At 33.7% G+C, this 22,649-nt stretch overlaps 1 protein-coding gene across 1 annotated transcript in view; it reads left to right on the plus strand.

Annotated features, from left to right (window-relative positions):
- Nucleotides 1–22,649, plus strand: part of LOC133610208 (membrane-associated phosphatidylinositol transfer protein 2-like) — a 178,890-nt gene that overhangs the window by 43,808 nt on the left and 112,433 nt on the right. Inside the window, exons 3-8 of the mRNA XM_061966320.2 lie at nt 4,526–4,740; nt 4,814–4,935; nt 5,009–5,242; nt 9,813–10,148; nt 18,076–18,171; nt 18,253–18,357. Coding sequence (XP_061822304.1) covers nt 4,526–4,740; nt 4,814–4,935; nt 5,009–5,242; nt 9,813–10,148; nt 18,076–18,171; nt 18,253–18,357 — 1,108 coding nt within the window. The remainder of the gene's footprint in view (nt 1–4,525; nt 4,741–4,813; nt 4,936–5,008; nt 5,243–9,812; nt 10,149–18,075; nt 18,172–18,252; nt 18,358–22,649) is intronic.

The raw sequence follows: 22,649 nt of genomic DNA on the forward strand, positions 1-22,649 counted from the left end.
TTTTTTTATTTATAAAAATGTCTCATCTTTAGACAGAAAAAAAACAGGCCGAAGCAGTAAAGAGAAGCAATACAACATCAATCACGAGGACTGTTACTAACACTAAAATTTTAGGTCCACAAGAGATTACTAAATTAATAAAATATTATTTATCTGATTGTGTGTATTAGTGAAAACGGGAATGGTTTGGTTCAATCTTGAAAAGGCAGTAATACAGCATCAATCACAAAAGAAACTTATATGTCGAGTAACCTTTAATTACAACATAAATTAGTGGAATTTATAATTTTTTTTATTTATAAAAATGTCTCATCTTTAGACAGAAAAATACAGGCCGAAGCAGTAAAGAGAAGCAATACAACATCAATCACGAGGAAGGTTACTAACACTAAAATTTTAGTTCGACAAGAGATTACTAAATTATTAAAATATTATTTATCTGATGTGTATTAGTGAAAACGGGAATGGTTTGGTTAAATCTTGAAAAGGCAGTAATACAGCATCAATCACAAAAGAAACTTATATGTCGAGTAACCTTTAATTACAACATAAATTAGTGGAATTTATAATTTTTTTTATTCGTAAAAATGTCTCATCTCTAGACAGAAAAAAAACAGGCCGAAGCAGTAAAGAGAAGCAATACAACATCAATCACGAGGAATGTTACTAACACTAAAATTTTAGTTAGACAAGAGATTACTAAATTACTAAAATATTATTTATCTGATGTGTATTAGTGAAAACGGGAATGGTTTGGTTAAATCTTGAAAAGGCAGTAATACAGCATCAATCACAAAAGAAACTTATATGTCGAGTAACCTTTAATTACAACATAAATTAGTGGAATTTATAATTTTATTTATTTATAAAAATGTCTCATCTTCAGACCGAAAAAAACTGGCCAATGCAGTGAAGAGAAGCAATACAACATCAAACACGAGGACTGTTACTAACACTACAATTTTAGTTCCACAAGAGATTACTAAATTACTAAAATATTATTTATCTGATTGTGTGTATTAGTGAAAACGGGAATGGTTTGGTTAAATCTTGAAAAGGCAGTAATACAGCATCAATCACAAAAGAAACTTATATGTCGAGTAACCTTTAATTACAACATAAATTAGTGGAATTTATAATTTTTTTTATTTATAAAAATGTCTCATCTTTAGACAGAAAAAAACAGGCCGAAGCAGTAAAGAGAAGCAATACAACATCAATCACAAGAAATGTTACTAACACTAAAATTTTAGTTAGACAAGAGATTACTAAATTACTAAAATATTATTTATCTGATGTGTATTAGTGAAAACGGGAATGGTTTGGTTAAATCTTGAAAAGGCAGTAATACAGCATCAATCACAAAATACATTTACATGGGGAGTAACCTTTAATTACAACATAAATTTGTGGAATTTATAATTTTTATTTATTTATAAAAATGTCTCATCTGTAGACAGAAAAAAAACAGGCCGAAGCAGTAAAGAGAAGCAATACAACATCAATCACGAGAAATGTTACTAACACTAAAATTTTAGTTAGACAAGAGATTACTAAATTACTAAAATATTATTTATCTGATGTGTATTAGTGAAAACGGGAATGGTTTGGTTAAATCTTGAAAAGGCAGTAATACAGCATCAATCACAAAAGAAACTTATATGTTATAACCTTTAATTACAACATAAATTAGTGGAATTTATATATTTATTTATTTATAAAAATGTCTCATCTTTAGACAGAAAAAAACAGGCCGAAGCAGTAAAGAGAAGCAATACAACATCAATCACGAGGAATGTTACTAACACTAAAATTTTAGTTCGACAAGAGATTACTAAATTATTAAAATATTATTTATCTGATGTGTATTAGTGAAAACGGGAATGGTTTGGTTAAATCTTGAAAAGGCAGTAATACAGCATCAATCACAAAATAAACTTATATGTCGAGTAACCTTTAATTACAACATAAATTAGTGGAATTTATCATTTTTTTTATTTATAAAAATGTCTCATCTTTAGACAGAAAAAAACAGGCCGAAGCAGTAAAGAGAACAAATACAACATCAATCACGAGGAATGTTACCAACACTAAAATTTTAGTTAGACAAGAGATTACTAAATTACTAAAATATTATTTATCTGATGTGTATTAGTGAAAACGGGAATGGTTTGGTTAAATCTTGAAAAGGCAGTAATACAGCATCAATCACAAAATAAACGTATATGGAGAGTAACCTTTGAATTTATCATTTTAATTTTAATTTTTTTAATGTTTTAATTTTGTATTTTTGTTTATAAAATAGTCTCATCTTTAGGCAGAAAAAACGGGCCAATGCAGTGAAGAGAAGCAATACAACATCAATCACAAGGACTGTTACTAACACTAAAATTTTAGTTCCACAAGAGATTACTAAATTACTAAATTACTAAAATATTATTTATCTGATTGTGTGTCTTAGTGAAAACAGGAATGGTTTGGTTGAATCTTGAAAAGGCAGTAATACAGCATCAATCACAAAATAAACTTATATGGGGAGTAACCTTTAATTACAACATAAATTAGTGGAATTTATAATGTTTTTTATTTATAAAAATGTCTCATCTTTGGACAGAAAAAAACAGGCCGAAGCAGTAAAGAGAACAAATACAACATCAATCACGAGGAATGTTACCAACACTAAAATTTTAGTTAGACAAGAGATTACTAAATTACTAAAATATTATTTATCTGATGTGTATTAGTGAAAACGGGAATGGTTTGGTTAAATCTTGAAAAGGCAGTAATACAGCATCAATCACAAAATAAACTTATATGGAGAGTAACCTTTGAATTTATCATTTTAATTTTATTTTTTTAATTTTGTATTTTTGTTTATAAAATAGTCTCATCTTTAGACAGAAAAAACGGGCCAATGCAGTGAAGAGAAGCAATACAACATCAATCACGAGGAATGTTACTAACACTAAAATTTTAGTTAGACAAGAGATTACTAAATTACTAAAATATTATTTATCTGATGTGTATTAGTGAAAACGGGAATGGTTTGGTTCAATCTTGAAAAGGCAGTAATACAGCATCAATCACAAAATAAACGTATATGGAGAGTAACCTTTGAATTTATCATTTTAATTTAAATTTTTTAAATGTTTTAATTTTTATATTTTTGTTTATAAAATAGTCTCATCTTTAGGCAGAAAAAACGGGCCAATGCAGTGAAGAGAAGCAATACAACATCAATCACAATGACTGTTACTAACACTAAAATTTTAGTTCCACAAGAGATTACTAAATTACTAAATTACTAAAATATTATTTATCTGATTGTGTGTATTAGTGAAAACAGGAATTGTTTGGTTAAATCTTGAAAAGGCAGTAATACAGCATCAATCACAAAATAAACTTATATGGGGAGTAACCTTTAATTACAACATAAATTAGTGGAATTTATAATTTTTTTTATTTATAAAAATGTCTCATCTTTAGACAGAAAAATACAGGCCAAAGCAGTAAAGAGAAGCAATACAACATCAATCACGAGGAATGTTACTAACACTAAAATTTTAGTTAGACAAGAGATTACTAAATCACTAAAATATTATTTATCTGATGTGTATTAGTGAAACCGGGAATGGTTTGGTTAAATCTTGAAAAGGCAGTAATACAGCATCAATCACAAAATAAACGTATATGGAGAGTAACGATTGAATTTATCATTTTAATTAAAATTTTTTAAATGTTTTAATTTTGTATTTTTGTTTATAAAATATTCTCATCTTTAGGCAGAAAAAACGGGCCAATGCAGTGAAGAGAAGCAATACAACATCAATCACAAGGACTGTTACTAACACTAAAATTTTAGTTCCACAAGAGATTACTAAATTACTAAAAACTGTCTTTGATCTTACCAATCAAAAGGCTTGTAAAACTCCACTGTGTAGGATGGGGAGCGACATGAGGGTGTCGGTTTCTTTGATGTATTGTAATCCCCGGGAAGATTTTGTCTTGACCCGAGATCTGCAAAGCGGAGAGGAGCCAGGGCCTGACCCCCCCCTCCAGGCACCTTTTCTTTGAACTGTTTTGTGACCGAGGGCAACGGCTGTTTACGACCTTTTCTTTGAACTGCTTTGTAACCAAAGGCGATGGCTGTTTATGACCCCCCGTCCCTTTAGAAACAGCTGTTGCCATGTAATCAGGGAAAGTCCAAATAAAAGAGGAGGCGTACAATCTTTCGTCAGAGCGTGGGACGACACTGTGCAAGGGTACAGTGTCTACGCGTTTCTCCTCAATTGAGCTAAATTGAATTCTGTCTCTGTTTAATTCCTTGCTTCTTGTCTTGTTTAATAGATGTAATCAGTGTTTGAACCTGACAAATGTTTTTAGGGATCAGGCGCTAATCAGAGACCACTGGAAAAGTTATATATCGGTATTTGTCTTAGTATCAGCTGCCAAGAGGTTGTATCGTTTGGTGCGTTGGTATCGATACTTTTGACAAGCCATTTCACCCGTGCACTCTGATGCGCAGAAAAAGAGCCGCGAGGAGAGCTGCGGCGAGGGCAGCGGCGTGGAGATCCTGGAGAACAAGCCGTACGAGGACGGGCCCGGAGGCTCGGGCCAGTACACGCACAAGGTCTACCACATCGGCAAGCACATCCCGTCCTGGTTCTGCTCCATACTGCCTCAGGCCGCACTGCGCGTCGAGGAGGAGTCGTGGAACGCCTACCCCTACACCAGGACGAGGTGGGACCGTGGCACACACCGGGACCCTAAGCCCCCGAAGCGGACTCTTGACGGAAGGGTTTGTCACCAACAGGTACACGTGTCCGTTTGTGGAGAAGTTCTCCATCGACATCGAGACGTACTACATGCCCGACACCGGAAACCAGCTGGACGTCTTCAACCTGTCCTCGGCAGAGAGGAGGCAGAGGACCGTAGGTGAGTGTGACCGGACCAGGAGAGTCCAGACCGGGTCAGATATCAATACGTCAATCAATTCCGTCCCCCGCAGACCCCATTGACATCGTCAAGGACTACATCCCGCCTCACGAGTACCTGGCGGAGGAGGACCCCAGACTGTACCAGTCGGTCAGGACCAAGCGAGGTCCGCTGTGCGAGGACTGGATCGAGGAGATCAACCGGGGTCCCGGCCGGACCTCGGTCATGTGCGCCTACAAGCTCTGCAAAGTGGAGTTCAGATACTGGGGCATGCAGTCCAAGATAGAGCGCTTCATCCACGACGTGGGTAGGTGCTGGAAAACAGTCCTACCAATTTGTGAATGTTAGATTCAGAATCGGGGGCCCAGTCCATCCCGCTTCTGACACCAACACAACCTGGAATTTAACCTGGTTCCACAGGGCTGCAAAACTAAAAACACCCTGGCATGGAAGCCGTATAGCTTAGATAACCATAATTACATTAAGTCCCACTGAATGTCCCTCAATGGTGCCTTAGTCCATCCCGCTTCTGACACCAACCCTCGACCTGGAATTAAACCTAGCTCGACAGGGCCGCAAAACTAAAAACACTCTGGCATGGAAGCTGTATAGCTTAGATAACCATACTAATAATTTCATTAAGTCCCACTGAATGTCCCTCAATGGTGCCTTAGTCCATCCCGCTTCTGACACCAACCCTCGGTCTGGAATTAAACCCGGCTCAACATGGTTGAAAAATTAATAACACCTTGGCATGGAATCCGTATAGCTAGATGACGATAGTAATAATTACATTAAGTCACACTGAATGTCTTTCAATGGTGCCTTAGTCCATCCCGCTTCTGACACCAACCCTCAACCCTCAACATGGCTGAAAAATTAATAACAATCTGGCATGGAAGCCGTACAGCTTACATTAACCATACTAATAATTACATTAAGTCCCACTGAATTTCCCTCAATCGTGCCTTAGTCCATCCCGCTTCTGACACCAACACTCGACCTGGAATTAGACCCGGTTCAACATGGCTGAAAAATGAATAACACTCTGGCATGATAGCCGTATAGCTTAAATAACCATACTAATAATTACATGAAGTCCCACTGAATGTCCCTCAATAGTGCCTTAGTCCGTCCCGCTTCTGACACCAACCCTCAACCAGGAATTAAACCCATCTCAACATGGCTGAAAAATGAATAACACTCTGGCATGGAAGCCGTATAGCTTAGATAACGATAGTAATAATTACACTAAGTCACACTGAATGTCTTTCAATGGTGCATTAGTCCATCCCGCTTCTGACACCAACCTGGAATTAAACCCAGCTTTACAGGGCTAAATAAAACTAAAAACACTTTGCCGTGGAAGCCGGCTAGCTAAGATAACCATAGTAATACCAGGTTCTGTCACATTTAATGTCCCCCAATGGTGCCCAAGTCCACCCCGCTTCTGACACCAACCCTCAATCTGGAATTAAACCCAGCTCAACAGGGCTAAAAAATCTAAAGCATTTTGGCATGGAAGCTGGATAGCTAAGATAACTATAGTAATACCATGTTCTGTCACACTGAATGTCCCCCAATAGTGCCATAGTCCATCCCGCTTCTGACACCAACCCTCAAACTGGAATTAAACCTGGCTCGACAGGGCTAGAAAACTAAAAAACACTTCGGCGTGGAAGCTGAAAAGCTCAGATAACCATAGTATTAATAACACTAAGTCACACTGAATGTCCCCCAACGGGGCCATAGTCCATCCCGCTTCTGACACCAACCTGGACTTAAAGCCCGGCTCGACAGGGCTAAAAAACTAAAACCACTTTGGCGTGGAAGCTGAAAAGCTCAGATAACCATAGCAATAATGACACTTAGTCACACTGAATGTCCCCCAATGGTGCCATAGTCCATCCCGCTTCTGACACCAACCCTCAAACTGCAATTAAACCTGGCTCAACAGGGCTAAAAAACTAAAACCACTTTGGCATGGAAGCTGAAAAGCTCAGATAACAATAGTAATAATAACATTAAGTCACACTGAACGTCCCCCAACGGTGCCGTAGTCTATAACGCTTCTGACACCAACCTGCACTTAAAGCCCGGCTCGACATGGCTACTAAAACTAAAACTACTTTGGCGTGGAAGCTGAAAAGCTCAGATAACAATAGTAATAATAACATTAAGTCAGACTGAATGTCCCCCAATGGTGCCATAGTACATCCCGCTTCTGACACCAACTGTCAAACTGGAATTAAACCTAGCTCGACAGGGCTAAAAAACTAAAACCACTTTGGCGTGGAAGCTGAAAAGCTCAGATAACCATAGAAATAATGACACTTAGTCACAGTGGACGTCCCCCAATGGTGCCATAGTCCATCCTGCTTCTGACACCAACCTGGACTTAAAGCCTGACTCGACAGGGCTAAAAAACTAAAAACACTTTGGCGTGGAAGATGAAAAGTGCAGATAACCATAACAATGATGACACTTGGTCACACTGAATGTCCCCCAATGGTGCCATAGTCCATCCCGCTTCTGACACCAAACTGGACTTAAAACCCGGCTTGACAGGGCTAGAAAAACTAAAACCACTTTGGCGTGGAAGCTGAAAAGCTCAGATAACCATAGCAATAATAACATTAAGTCACACTGAATGTCCCCCAACGGTGCCATAGTCCATCCCGCTTCTGACACCAACCCTCAAACTGGAATTAAACCTGGCTCGACAGGGCTAGAAAACTAAAAAACACTTCGGCGTGGAAGCTGAAAAGCTCAGATAACCACAGTAATAATAACAATAAGTCACACTTAACGTCCCTCAACGGTGCAATAGTCCATCCCACTTCTGACACCAACCTGGACTTGAAGCCCGGCTCGACAGGGCTAAAAAACTAAAAACACTTTGGCGTGGAAGCTGAAAAGCTCAGATAACCATAGCAATAATGACACTTGGTCACACTGAATGTCCCCCAACTGTACCATAGTCCATCCCGCTTCTGACACCAACCTGGACTTAAAACTCGGCTTGACAGGGATAGAAAAACTAAAACCACTTTGGCGTGGAAGCTGAAAAGCTCAGATAACCATAGCAATAATAACATTAAGTCACACTGAATGTCCCCCAAAGGTGCCATAGTCCATCCCGCTTCTGACACCAACCCTCAAACTGGAATTAAACCTGGCTCGACAGGGCTAGAAAACTAAAAAACACTTCGGCGTGGAAGCTGAAAAGCTCAGATAACCACAGTAATAATAACAATAAGTCACACTTAACGTCCCCCAACGGTGCCATAGTCCATCCCACTTCTGACACCAACCTGGACTTAAAGCTTGGCTCGACAGGGCTAAAAAACTAAAAACACTTTGGCGTGGAAGATGAAAAGTGCAGATAACCATAACAATGATGACACTTGGTCACACTGAATGTCCCCAAATGGTGCCATAGTCCATCCCGCTTCTGACACCAACCTGGACTTAAAACTCGGCTTGACAGGGCTAGAAAAACTAAAACCACTTTGGCGTGGAAGCTGAAAAGCTCAGATAACCATAGCAATAATAACATTAAGTCACACTGAATGTCCCCCAATGGTGCCATAGTCCATCCCGCTTCTGACACCAACCCTCAAACTGGAATTAAACCTGGCTCGACAGGGCTAGAAAACTAAAAACCACTTCGGCGTGGAAGCTCAAAAGCTCAGATAACCATAGCAATAATGACACTTAGTCACACTGGACGTCCCCCAATGGTGCCATAGTCCATCCCGCTTCTGACACCAACCTGGACTTAAAGCCCGGCTCGACAGGGCTAAAAAACTAAAAACACTTTGGCGTGGAAGCTGAAAAGCTCAGATAACCATAGCAATAATGACACTTAGTCACACTGAATGTCCCCCAACTGTACCATAGTCCATCCCGCTTCTGACACCAACCCTCAAACTGGAATTAAACCTGGCTCGACAGGGCTAAAAAACTAAAAAACACTTTGGCGTGGAAGATGAAAAGCGCAGATAACCATAACAATAATGGCACTTGGTCACACTGAATGTCCCCCAATGGTGCCATAGTCCATCCCGCTTCTGACACCAAACTGGACTTAAAACCCGGCTTGACAGGGCTAGAAAAACTAAAACCACTTTGGCGTGGAAGCTGAAAAGCTCAGATAACCATAGCAATAATGACACTTGGTCACACTGAATGTCCCCAAATGGTGCCATAGTCCATCCCGCTTCTGACACCTACCTGGACTTAAAACTCGGCTTGACAGGGATAGAAAAACTAAAACTACTTTGGCGTGGAAGCTGAAAAGCTCAGATAACCACAGTAATAATAACAATAAGTCACACTTAACGTCCCCCAACGGTGCCATAGTCCGTCCCACTTCTGACACCAACCTGGACTTAAAGCTTGGCTCGACAGGGCCAAAAAACTAAAAACCCTTTAGTGTGGAAGCCGCGTATCTAACGTGACATAGTCAAACCCTGCTCCGTCCCTGTGGATGCACCCCACTGGTGGCCCAGTCCATCCCACTTCTGACACCACGTAGCCCAGTCCCCATCACACAGTAAACAGCTTAAGTGTTGGACTCTTCAGATAGCTTTGAGAGCGTTTAGAGGTTCTTGTTCTCTTGCAAGCTCGCAGCTGCTCTGTCTCCTCTCTGGCACAAGCTGAACCATTTTTCCTCTCTAGTTGGACCTTTTCACTTGCGTTGTGCCGACTCAGCGCCCGTACCGTTTCCTTTGTCTCGTCAGCGTAAACGAAACGGGGCTCAAAGCGTCTTGTAATTCCCGGCCTTTTGAAAAAGCGCCGGTAGCTTTCCAGCCGGCGTCGGTGTGCCAGCGCCGACGTTAGTGTGATTGGGATTGTCGTGACCTCCGCCGCAGGCCTGCGCAAGGTGATGGTGCGAGCCCACCGGCAGGCGTGGTGCTGGCAGGACGAGTGGTACGGCCTCACCATCGAGGACATCCGGCAGCTGGAGCTGGAGACGCAGCTGGCGCTCGCCAAGAAGATGGCCCAGTACAGCCTCAGCGACGAGGCGGGCTCCGAGGCCAACGGCTGCTCGGCCGGCCAGGAGCAGGCGCAGCGAGGCGACGACGGCGGATCCGGCGCGGCCGCCGAGGCCGAGGGGGGCGGGGCTAGCCCGGGAGACGGTCGAGGAGAGCTCACCAAGCAGTGGTCCACGTCCTCACGCTCCTCCAACAGGTCGTCCAAGAGAGGAGGTGAGTTAGCGCTCGCTATTCCTGCTTCTCAGTACCCAGCATGCTCGGCTCACACACTTCCGTACTTACACTGAGAAGTACACTATCTGGGAGTTACTCTCAAAGAGGGAGTATGGACGTAACGATACTCTGCATTAATAATAAACATTCCACACGTTTAGAGTTAGCGTTTCAAACTGGATATAAGAACCGTAAAACTGATTGAGTACACTTTGATAAACTCATGGTGATACTATTTACATGTATTATATACATAATACATGTATTTTTCACAGTATATTTATTAAATTTAAATTGTCACAGTATACTTATTGAAGTGTGCTATTCACAGTATACTTACTGAAATGAATTTTTCACAGTATACTTATCAAAGTGTACTCTTCACAGTATACTTATTAAAGTGATTTTTTTTTTTTACAGTATACTTAATGAAATGTACTATTCACAGGAGTGCATTTTTCACAGTACACTTATCAAAGTGTATTTTTCAGAGTAAAATTATTGAAGTGTACTATTCACGGTATACTTATTAAAGAGTACTATTCAAAGTATACTTATCAAAGTGCACTATTCACAGTATACTTATTAAAGTGTACTAGTCACAGTATACCTAATAAAGTGCACTATTCACAGTACACTTACTGAAATGAATTTTTCACAGTATACTTATCAAAGTGTACTATTCACAGTATACTTATGGAAGTGCATTTTTCACAGTACACTTATCAAAGTGTATTTTTCAGAGTGAAATTATTGAAGTGTACTATTCACGGTATACTTATTAAAGAGTACTATTCACAGTACACTTAATATAGTGCACTATTCACAGTATACTTATTGAAGTGTACTAGTCACAGTATACTTATTGAAGTGTACTATTCACTGTGTACTATTGACAGTATACTTATTGATGTGTACTATTCACAGTATACTTATTTAAGTGTACTATTCGCAGTATACATATTAAAGTGTACTATTTACGGTCTACTTATTGAAGTGAACTTTTCACATTGTACTTATTGAAGTGTACTATTCACAGTATACTTATTAAAGTTCACTAGTCACAGTATACTTATTGAAATGTGCTATTCACAGTATACTTATTGAAATGAATTGTTCACAGTATACTTATTGAAATTAATTGTTCACAGTATACTTAATGAAATGTAGTATTGACAGTATACTTATTGAAGTGCATTTTTCACAGTACACTTATCAAAGTGTATTTTTCAGAGTAAAATTATTGAAGTGTACTATTCACGGTATACTTATTAAAGAGTACTATTCAAAGTATACTTATCAAAGTGCACTATTCACAGTATACTTATTGAAGTGTACTAGTCACAGTATACCTAATAAAGTGCACTATTCACAGTACACTTACTGACATGAATTTTTCACAGTATACTTATCAAAGTGTACTATTCACAGTATACTTATGGAAGTGCATTTTTCACAGTACACTTATCAAAGTGTATTTTTCAGAGTGAAATTATTGAAGTGTACTATTCACGGTTTACTTATTAAAGAGTACTATTCAAAGTATACTTATCAAAGTGCACTATTCACAGTATACTTATTAAAGTGTACTAGTCACAGTATACCTAATAAAGTGCACTATTCACAGTACACTTAATATAGTGCACTATTCACAGTATACTTATTGAAGTGTACTATTCACTGTATACTTATTGAAGTGTACTATTCACTGTATACTTATTAATGTGTACTATTGACAGTATACTTATTGATGAAAACTATTCACATTATACTTATTTAAGTGTACTATTCACAGTATACATATTAAAGTGTACTATTCACGGTCTACTTATTGAAGTGAACTGTTCACATTGTACTTATTGAAGTGTACTATTCACAGTATACTTATTAAAGTTCACTAGTCACAGTATACTTATTGAAATGTGCTATTCACAGTATACTTATTGAAATGAATTGTTCACAGTATACTTATTGAAATTAATTGTTCACAGTATACTTAATGAAATGTAGTATTGACAGTATACTTATTGAAGTGCATTTTTCACAGTACACTTATCAAAGTGTATTTTTCAGAGTAAAATTATTGAAGTGTACTATTCACGGTATACTTATTAAAGAGTACTATTCAAAGTATACTTATCAAAGTGCACTATTCACAGTATACTTATTAAAGTGTACTAGTCACAGTATACCTAATAAAGTGCACTATTCACAGTACACTTAATATAGTGCACTATTCACAGTATACTTATTGAAGTGTACTATTCACAGTATACTTATTGAAGTGTACTATTCACTGTATACTTATTAATGTTTACTATTGACAGTATACTTATTGATGTGTACTATTCACAGTATACTTATTTAAGTGTACTATTCACAGTATACATATTAAAGTGTACTATTTACGGTCTACTTATTGAAGTGAACTGTTCACATTGTACTTATTGAAGTGTACTATTCACAGTATACTTATTAAAGTTCACTAGTCACAGTATACTTATTGAAATGTGCTATTCACAGTATACTTATTGAAATGAATTGTTCACAGTATACTTATTGAAATTAATTGTTCACAGTATACTTAATGAAATGTAGTATTGACAGTATACTTATTGAAGTACATTTTTCACAGTACACTTATCAAAGTGTATTTTTCAGAGTAAAATTATTGAAGTGTACTATTCACGGTATACTTATTAAAGAGTACTATTCAAAGTATACTTATCAAAGTGCACTATTCACAGTATACTTATTAAAGTGTACTAGTCACAGTATACCTAATAAAGTGCACTATTCACAGTACACTTAATATAGTGCACTATTCACAGTATACTTATTGAAGTGTACTATTCACAGTATACTTATTGAAGTGTACTATTCACTGTATACTTATTAATGTGTACTATTGACAGTATACTTATTGATGTGTACTATTCACAGTATACTTATTTAAGTGTACTATTCACAGTATACATATTAAAGTGTACTATTTACGGTCTACTTATTGAAGTGAACTGTTCACATTGTACTTATTGAAGTGTACTATTCACAGTATACTTATTAAAGTTCACTAGTCACAGTATACTTATTGAAATGTGCTATTCACAGTATACTTATTGAAATGAATTGTTCACAGTATACTTATTGAAATTAATTGTTCACAGTATACTTAATGAAATGTAGTATTGACAGTATACTTATTGAAGTGCATTTTTCACAGTACACTTATCAAAGTGTATTTTTCAGAGTAAAATTATTGAAGTGTACTATTCACGGTATACTTATTAAAGAGTACTATTCAAAGTATACTTATCAAAGTGCACTATTCACAGTATACTTATTAAAGTGTACTAGTCACAGTATACCTAATAAAGTGCACTATTCACAGTACACTTAATAAAGGGCACTATTCACAGTATACTTATTGAAGTGTACTATTCACAGTATACTTATTGAAGTGTACTATTCACTGTATACTTAGTAAAGTGTACTATAGACAGTATACGTATTGATGTGTACTATTCACAGTATACTTATTTAAGTATACTATTCACAGTATACATTTTAAAGTGTACTATTCACGGTATACTTATTGAAGTGTACTGTTCACAGTGTACTTATTGAAGTGTACTATTCACAGTATACTTATTAAAGTTTACTAGTCGCAGTATACTTATTGAAATGAAATGTGCTATTCACAGTATACTTATTAAAATGAATTGTTAACAGTATACTTATCAAAGTGTACTATTCACAGTATACTTATCAAAGTGAATTTTTCACAGTATACTTAATGAAATGTACTATTCACAGTATACTTATGAAAGTGCATTTTTCACAGTACACTTATCAAAGTGTATTTTTCAGAGTAAAATTATTGAAGTGTACTATTCACGGTATACTTATTAAAGAGTACTATTCAAAGTATACTTATCAAAGTGCACTATTCACAGTATACTTATTAAAGTGTACTAGTCACAGTATACCTAATAAAGTGCACTATTCACAGTACACTTAATATAGTGCACTATTCACAGTATACTTATTGAAGTGTACTATTCACAGTATACTTATTGAAGTGTACTATTCACTGTATACTTATTAATGTGTACTATTGACAGTATACTTATTGATGTGTACTATTCACAGTATACTTATTTAAGTGTACTATTCACAGTATACATATTAAAGTGTACTATTTACGGTCTACTTATTGAAGTGAACTGTTCACATTGTACTTATTGAAGTGTACTATTCACAGTATACTTATTAAAGTTCACTAGTAACAGTATACTTATTGAAATGTGCTATTCACAGTATACTTATTGAAATGAATTGTTCACAGTATACTTATTGAAATTAATTGTTCACAGTATACTTAATGAAATGTAGTATTGACAGTATACTTACTGAAGTGCATTTTTCACAGTACACTTATCAAAGTGTATTTTTCAGAGTAACATTATTGAAGTGTACTATTCACGGTATACTTATTAAAGAGTACTATTCAAAGTATACTTATCAAAGTGCACTATTCACAGTATACTTATTAAAGTGTACTAGTCACAGTACACCTAATAAAGTGCACTATTCACAGTACACTTAATATAGTGCACTATTCACAGTATACTTATTGAAGTGTACTATTCACAGTATACTTATTGAAGTGTACTATTCACTGTATACTTATTAAAGTGTACTATTGACAGTATACTTATTGATGTGTACTATTCACAGTATACTTATTTAAGTGTACTATTCACAGTATACATATTAAAGTGTACTATTCACTGTATACTTATTGAAGTGTACTGTTCACAGTGTACTTATTGAAGTGTACTATTCACAGTATACTTACTAAAGTTTACTAGTCACAGTATACTTATTGAAATGAATTGTTCACAGTATACTTATTGAAATTAATTGTTCACAGTATACCTAATGAAATGTAGTATTGACAGTATACTTATTGAAGTGCATTTTTCACAGTACACGTATCAAAGTGTATTTTCCAGAGTGAAATTATTTAAGTGTACTATTCACGGTATACTTATTAAAGAGTACTATTCAAAGTATACTTATCAAAGTGCACTATTCACAGTATACTTATTAAAGTGTACTAGTCACAGTATACATAATAAAGTGCACTATTCACAGTACACTTAATATAGTGCACTATTCACAGTATACTTATTGAAGTGTACTATTCACAGTATACTTATTGAAGTGTACTATTCACTGTATACTTATTGAAATGAATTGTTCACAGTATACTTATTGAAATGAATTGTTCACAGTATACTTAATGAAATGTAGTATTGACAGTATACTTTTTGAAGTGCATTTTTCACAGTACACTTATCAAAGTGTATTTTTCAGAGTAAAATTATCGAAGTGTACTATTCACAGTATACTTATTAAAGAGTACTATTCAAAGTATACTTATCAAAGTGCACTATTCACAGTATACTTATTAAAGTGTACTAGTCACAGTATACCTAATAAAGTGCACTATTCACAGTACACTTAATATAGTGCACTATTCACAGTATACTTATTGAAGTGTACTATTCACAGTATACTTATTGAAGTGTACTATTCACTGTATACTTAGTAAAGTGTACTATAGACAGTATACTTATTGATGTGTACTATTCACAGTATACTTATTTAAGTGTACTATTCACAGTATACATATTAAAGTGTACTATTCACGGTATACTTATTGAAGTGTACTGTTCACAGTGTACTTATTGAAGTGTACTATTCACAGTATACTTATTAAAGTTTACTAGTCGCAGTATACTTATTGAAATGAAATGTGCTATTCACAGTATACTTATTAAAATTAATTGTTAACAGTATACTTATCAAAGTGTACTATTCACAGTATACTTATCAAAGTGAATTTTTCACAGTATACTTAATGAAATGTACTATTGACAGTATACTTATTGAAGTGCATTTTTCACAGTACACTTATCAAAGTGTATTTTTCAGAGTAAAATTATTGAAGTGTACTATTCACAGTATACTTATTAAAGTGTACTATTCAAAGTATACTTATCAAAGTGCACTATTCACAGTATACTTATTAAAGTGTACTAGTCACAGTATACCTAATAAAGTGCACTATTCACAGTACACTTAATATAGTGCACTATTCACAGTATACTTATTGAAGTGTACTATTCACAGTATACTTAGTGAAGTGTACTATTCACTGTATACTTATTTAAGTGTACTATTCACAGTATACATATTAACGGTATACTTATTGAAGTGTACTGTTCACAGTGTACTTATTGAAGTGTACTATTCACAGTATACCTATTAAAGTTTACTAGTCACAGTATACTTATTGAAATGTGCTATTCACAGTATACTTATTTAAATGAATTGTTCACAGTATACTTATTGAAATGAATTGTTCACAGTATACTTATCAAAGTGTACTATTCACAGTATACTTATCAAAGTGAATTTTTCACAGTATACTTAATGAAATGTACTATTGACAGTATACTCATTGAAGTGCATTTTTCACAGTACACTTATCAAAGTGTATTTTTCACAGTAAACTTATTGAAGTGTACTAGTCACAGTATACTTATTCAAGTGCTCTATTCACAGTATATGTATTAAAGTGCATGATTCACAGTATACTTATTGAAGTGTACTATTCACAGTGTACTTATTCAAGTGCACTATTCACAATATACTTATTTAAGTGTACTATTCACAGTATACTTATTAAAGTGCACAATTCACAGTATACTTATTAAAGTGCACAATTCACAGTATACTTATTCAAGTGTACTATTCACAGTATACTTATTAAAGTGCACTATTCACAGTATACGTATTTAAGTGAACTATTCACAGTATACTTATTGAAGTGTACTATTCACAGTATACTTATTCAAGTGCTCTATTCACAGTATATGTATTAAAGTGCATGATTCACAGTATACTTATTCAAGTGTGCTATTCACAGTATACTTATTCAAGTGCTCTATTCACAGAATACTTATTAAAGTGCATGATTCACACTATACTTATTCAAGTGTACTATTCACAGTATACTTATTCAAGTGCTCTATTCACAGTATACTTGTTAAAGTGCATGATTCACAGTATACTTATTCAAGTGTACTATTCACAGTATACTCATTCAAGTGCACAATTCACAGTATACGTATTAAAGTGCACTATTCACAGTATACTTATTCAAATGTACTATTCACAGTATACTTATTCAAGTGCACAATTCACAGTATACTTATTCAAGTGTACTATTCACAGTATACTTATTCAAGTGCACAATTCACAGTATACTTATTAAAGTGCACTATTCACAGTATACGTATTTAAGTGCTCTATTCACAGTATACTTATTCAAGTGTACTATTCACAGTATTCTTATTCAAGTGCTCTATTCACAGTATATGTATTAAAGTGCATGATTCACAGTATACTTATTCAAGTGTGCTATTCACAGTATACTTATTCAAGTGCTCTATTCACAGTATACTTATCAAAGTGCATGATTCACAGTATACTTATTCAAGTGTACTATTCACAGTATACTTGTTCAAGTGCACTATTCCCAGTCACAGCCGAAGTAGGTCTTGAACCAACAGTGCCCCCTGGTGGTCGCCAGCCTGTAACGACAGTTATGTTCTGACACAGCCTTGTTGCTGAGCACATTTTGAACACATCCATCATCCATCATCCATCATCCATCATCCAACCGCTCGCCAACAGCGGCGTCACGGGGGAGCTGGAGCCTATCCCAGCTGACGCCACTCCAACACTCTCAATAATCGATAACATGACCACGTAAAGATGGGTGTAGCAGGTCATTACCGCCACGTCCTCCAGGGGGCGGAGTTGAGCAGCCTGTGCTTCGGCGTCTCCGCAGGAAGTCCGTCCCACCAGAGCATCTCGGAGTGGAGGATGCAGAGCATCGCCCGCGACTCGGAGGACAGCACCGACGACGAATTCTTCGACGCTCACGGTAAAGCGGGGGAGGGAGGGGCCCCTCCAAAGACTTTCCTTTTTCGGGGTCTCGTTGACGTCTTTGTGTGGACCCGCCCAGATGGTTTGTCCGACAACGAGGAGCTGCTGCCCAAGGAGATCACCAAGTGGAGCTCCAACGACCTCATGGACAAAATGGAGACCATGGAAGCGGACGTAGCCCAAGGTTGGTTTATTCACACTCGGCGTTCCTCAAGGGTCCGTCTTAGGTCCTCTCTTTTTCATCCTGCAACTGGTGGCCCGCCAAAAAAAATTAAAAATTTTTGCAGAAGGTCCTTAAAAACAGTAGAACAAAATAAATAGAGCAAAATAAAATGTGTACTGTAGAGGAAATTAAATATAATATACATATATAATATACTTCAAATGTAAACAAAGTTTAGTTCATTCCAAATTAAAATATTACAAACTTATGAATTAATCAAAAAAATACAACGATAATAAACATGAATACTTTCGCACAGGCAGAATTTTTGGCACACCAGGTTACACCATCGTATTTTTATTCTATTCTTAATGGGAAAAAACAGCAGTAAAAATGTCAAAAAAGAGAAAAAAATTAACATTATAATAATGAATAATAATATACTTAGTCACCTACAATACATAGCTTACACATTATCTGTTTTAGCATTTTTCTTTTAAATAAAAAAACATTTTCAAGTTTAGACACCCCTGATCTAAAATTATTAGAAGCTCTCAAAATAAAAAATTAAATATAAGTTTAGTTAGTTAATTCCAAATTAAAATAAAACTAAGTTATGAGTTAGTTTTAAAAAGTAAAACATAATAATAATAATAATAATAAATACTGTTAAATATGATATTTTTGTACAGGCAGGATTTTTGGCACACTAGCTTATGAAGTTACACAATTATTTTATTCTATTCTTAAATGGGGACAAAAACAGAAAAAAAGACGGAAAAAATCAGTTTGTAACGATAAAATGTTCTAATAATGATTATTACGTATTAATCATATTTTTATTATATTCTTAATGGGAAAAAACAGCAGTAAAAATGTCAGAAAAAACAACATTCTAAAAATTAATTATGATATGCTTAGTCACCTACAATACATAGCTTACACAATATCTGTTTTTAGCATTTGTTTTAAAAATAAAAAATGTTTTAAAGTAAACACCTCTGGTCTAAAATTTTAGAAGCTCTCAAAATAAAATATAAGTTTAGTTAGTTAATTCCAAAATAAAATAAAACTAAGTCATGAATTATTGTTAAAGAGTACAACATAAAAATAATAATAAATACTAGTAAATATGATATTTTTGTACAGGCAGAATTTTTGGCACACTAGCTTATAAAGTTACACAATTATTATTTTTATTCTATTCTTAAATGGGGACAAAAACAGAAAAAAGAGGGGAAAAAATCATTTTGTAACGATAAAATGTTCTAATTATTATTATTACGTATTATTCATATTTTTATTCTATTCTTAATGGGAAAAAACAGCAGTAAAAATGTCAGAAAAAAGAGAAAAAAATAACATTCTAATAATTAATAATGATATACTTAATCACCTACAATACATAGCTTACACAATATCTGTTTTTAGCATTTAAAAAAAAAAAAAAAAAAAAAAAAAAAAAACTTTTATAGTTTAGACACCCCTGATCTAAAATTTTAGAAGCTCTCAAAATAAAATATAAGTTTAGTTAGTTAATTCCAAAATAAAATAAAACTAAGTTATGAATTATTGTTAAAGAGTACAACATAAAAATAATAATAAATACTGGTAAATATGATATTTTTGTACAGGCAGAATTTTTGTCACACTAGCTTATGAAGTTACTTAATTTTTATTTTTATTCTATTCTTAAATGGGGACAAAAACAGAAAAAAAGGAGAAAAAAATCAGTTTGTAACGATAAACTGTTCTAATAATTATTGTTACGTATTATTCATATTTTTATTATATTCTTAATGGGAAAAAACAGCAGTAAAAATGTCAGAAAAAAGAGAAAAAAAATAACATTCTAATAATTAATAATGATATACTTAGTCACCTACAATACATAGCTTACACAATATCTGTTTTTAGCATTTGTTTTAAAAATAAAAAAACGTTTTAAAGTTTAGACACCCCTGGTCTGAAATTTTAGAAGCTCTCAAAATAAAATATAAGTTTAGTTAGTTAATTCCAAATTAAAATAAAACTAAGTTATGAATTAATGTTAAAGAGTACAACATAAAAATAATAATAAATACTGGTAAATATGATATTTTTGTACAGGCAGAATTTTTGGCACACTAGCTTATGAAGTTACTTAATTTTTATTTTTATTCTATTCTTAAATGGGGACAAAAACAGAAATAAAAGAGAAAAAAATCAGATTGTAACGATAAACTGTTCTAATAATTATTGTTACGTATTATTCATATTTTTATTATATTCTTAATGGGAAAAAACAGCAGTAAAAATGTCAGAAAAAAGAGAAAAAAAATAACATTCTAATAATTAATAATGATATACTTAATCACCTACAATACATAGCTTACACAATATCTGTTTTTAGAATTTAAAAAAAAAAAAAAAAACGTTTTAAAGTTTAGACACCCCTGATCTAAAATTTTAGAAGCTCTCAAAATAAAATATAAGTTTAGTTAGTTAATTCCAAAATAAAATAAAACTAAGTTATGAATTAATGTTAAAGAGTACAACATAAATATAATAATAAATACTGTTAAATATGATATTTTTGTACAGGCAGAATTTTTGACACACTAGCTTATGAAGTTACTTAATTATTATTTTTATTCTATTCTTAAATGGGGACAAAAACAGAAAAAAGAGGAAAAAAATCGGTTTGTAACGATAAAATGTTCTAATTATTATTATTACGTATTATTCATATTTTTATTCTATTCTTAATGGGGAAAAAACAGCAGTACAAATGTCAGAAAAAAAAGAAAAAAAACAAAATTTTAATAATTAATAATGATATACTTAGTCACCTACAATACATAGCTTATACAATATCTTTTTTTAGCATTTGTTTTAAAAATAAAAAACGTTTTAAAGTTTAGACACCCCTGATCTAAAATTTTAAAAGCTCTCAAAATAAAATATAAGTTTAGTTAGTTAATTCCAAATTAAAATAAAACTAAGTTATGAGTTAATTTTAAAAAGTAAAACATAATAATAATAATAATAATAAATACTGTTAGCTATGATATTTTTGTACAGGCAGAATTTTTGGCACACTAGCTTATGAAGTTACACAATTATTTTATTCTATTCTTAAATGGGGACAAAAACAGAAAAAAAGAGGGAAAAATCAGTTTGTAACAATAAAATGTTCTAATAATGATTATTACGTATTAATCATATTTTTATTCTATTCTTAATGGGAAAAAACAGCAGTAAAAATGTCAGAAAAAAGAGAAACAAAACAACATTCTAAAAATTAATTATGATATGCTTAGTCACCTACAATACATAGCTTACACAATATCTGTTTTTAGCATTTGTTTTAAAAATAAATTTTTTTTTAAAGTAAACACCTCTGGTCTAAAATTTTAGAAGCTCTCAAAATAAAATATAAGTTTAGTTAGTTAATTCCAAATTAAAATAAAACTAAGTTATGAATTAATGTTAAAGAGTACAACATAAAAATAATAATAAATACTGGTAAATATGATATTTTTGTACAGGCAGAATTTTTGGCACACTAGCTTATGAAGTTACACAATTATTTTATTCTATTCTTAAATGGGGACAAAAACAGAAAAAAAGAGGGAAAAAATCAGTTTGTAACGATAAAATGTTCTAATAATTATTATTACGTATTAATCATATTTTTATTCTATCCTTAATGGGAAAAAACAGCAGTAAAAAAGTCAGAAAAAAGAGAAAAAAAACATTCTAATAATTAATAATGATATGCTTAGTCACCTACAATACATAGCTTACACAATATCTGTTTTTAGCATTTGTTTTAAAAATAAAAAATGTTTTAAAGTTTAGACACCCCTGGTCTAAAATTTTAGAAGCTCTCAAAATAAAATATAAGTTTAGTTAGTTAATTCCAAAATAAAATAAAACTAAGTTATGAATTATTGTTAAAGAGTACAACATAAAAATAATAATAAATACTGGTAAATATGATATTTTTGTACAGGCAGAATTTTTGTCACACTAGCTTATGAAGTTACTTAATTATTATTTTTATTCTATTCTTAAATGGGGACAAAAACAGAAAAAAAAGAGAAAAAAATCAGTTTGTAACGATAAACTGTTCTAATAATTATTGTTATGTATTATTCATATTTTTATTATATTCTTAATGGGAAAAAACAGCAGTAAAAATGTCAGAAAAAAGAGAAAAAAAATAACATTCTAATAATTAATAATGATATACTTAGTCACCTACAATACATAGCTTACACAATATCTGTTTTTAGAATTAAAAAAAAAAAAAAAAAACGTTTTAAAGT

This window comes from Nerophis lumbriciformis, linkage group LG11 (assembly GCF_033978685.3).
Source record: "Nerophis lumbriciformis linkage group LG11, RoL_Nlum_v2.1, whole genome shotgun sequence".
NCBI lineage: Eukaryota > Metazoa > Chordata > Actinopteri > Syngnathiformes > Syngnathidae > Nerophis > Nerophis lumbriciformis.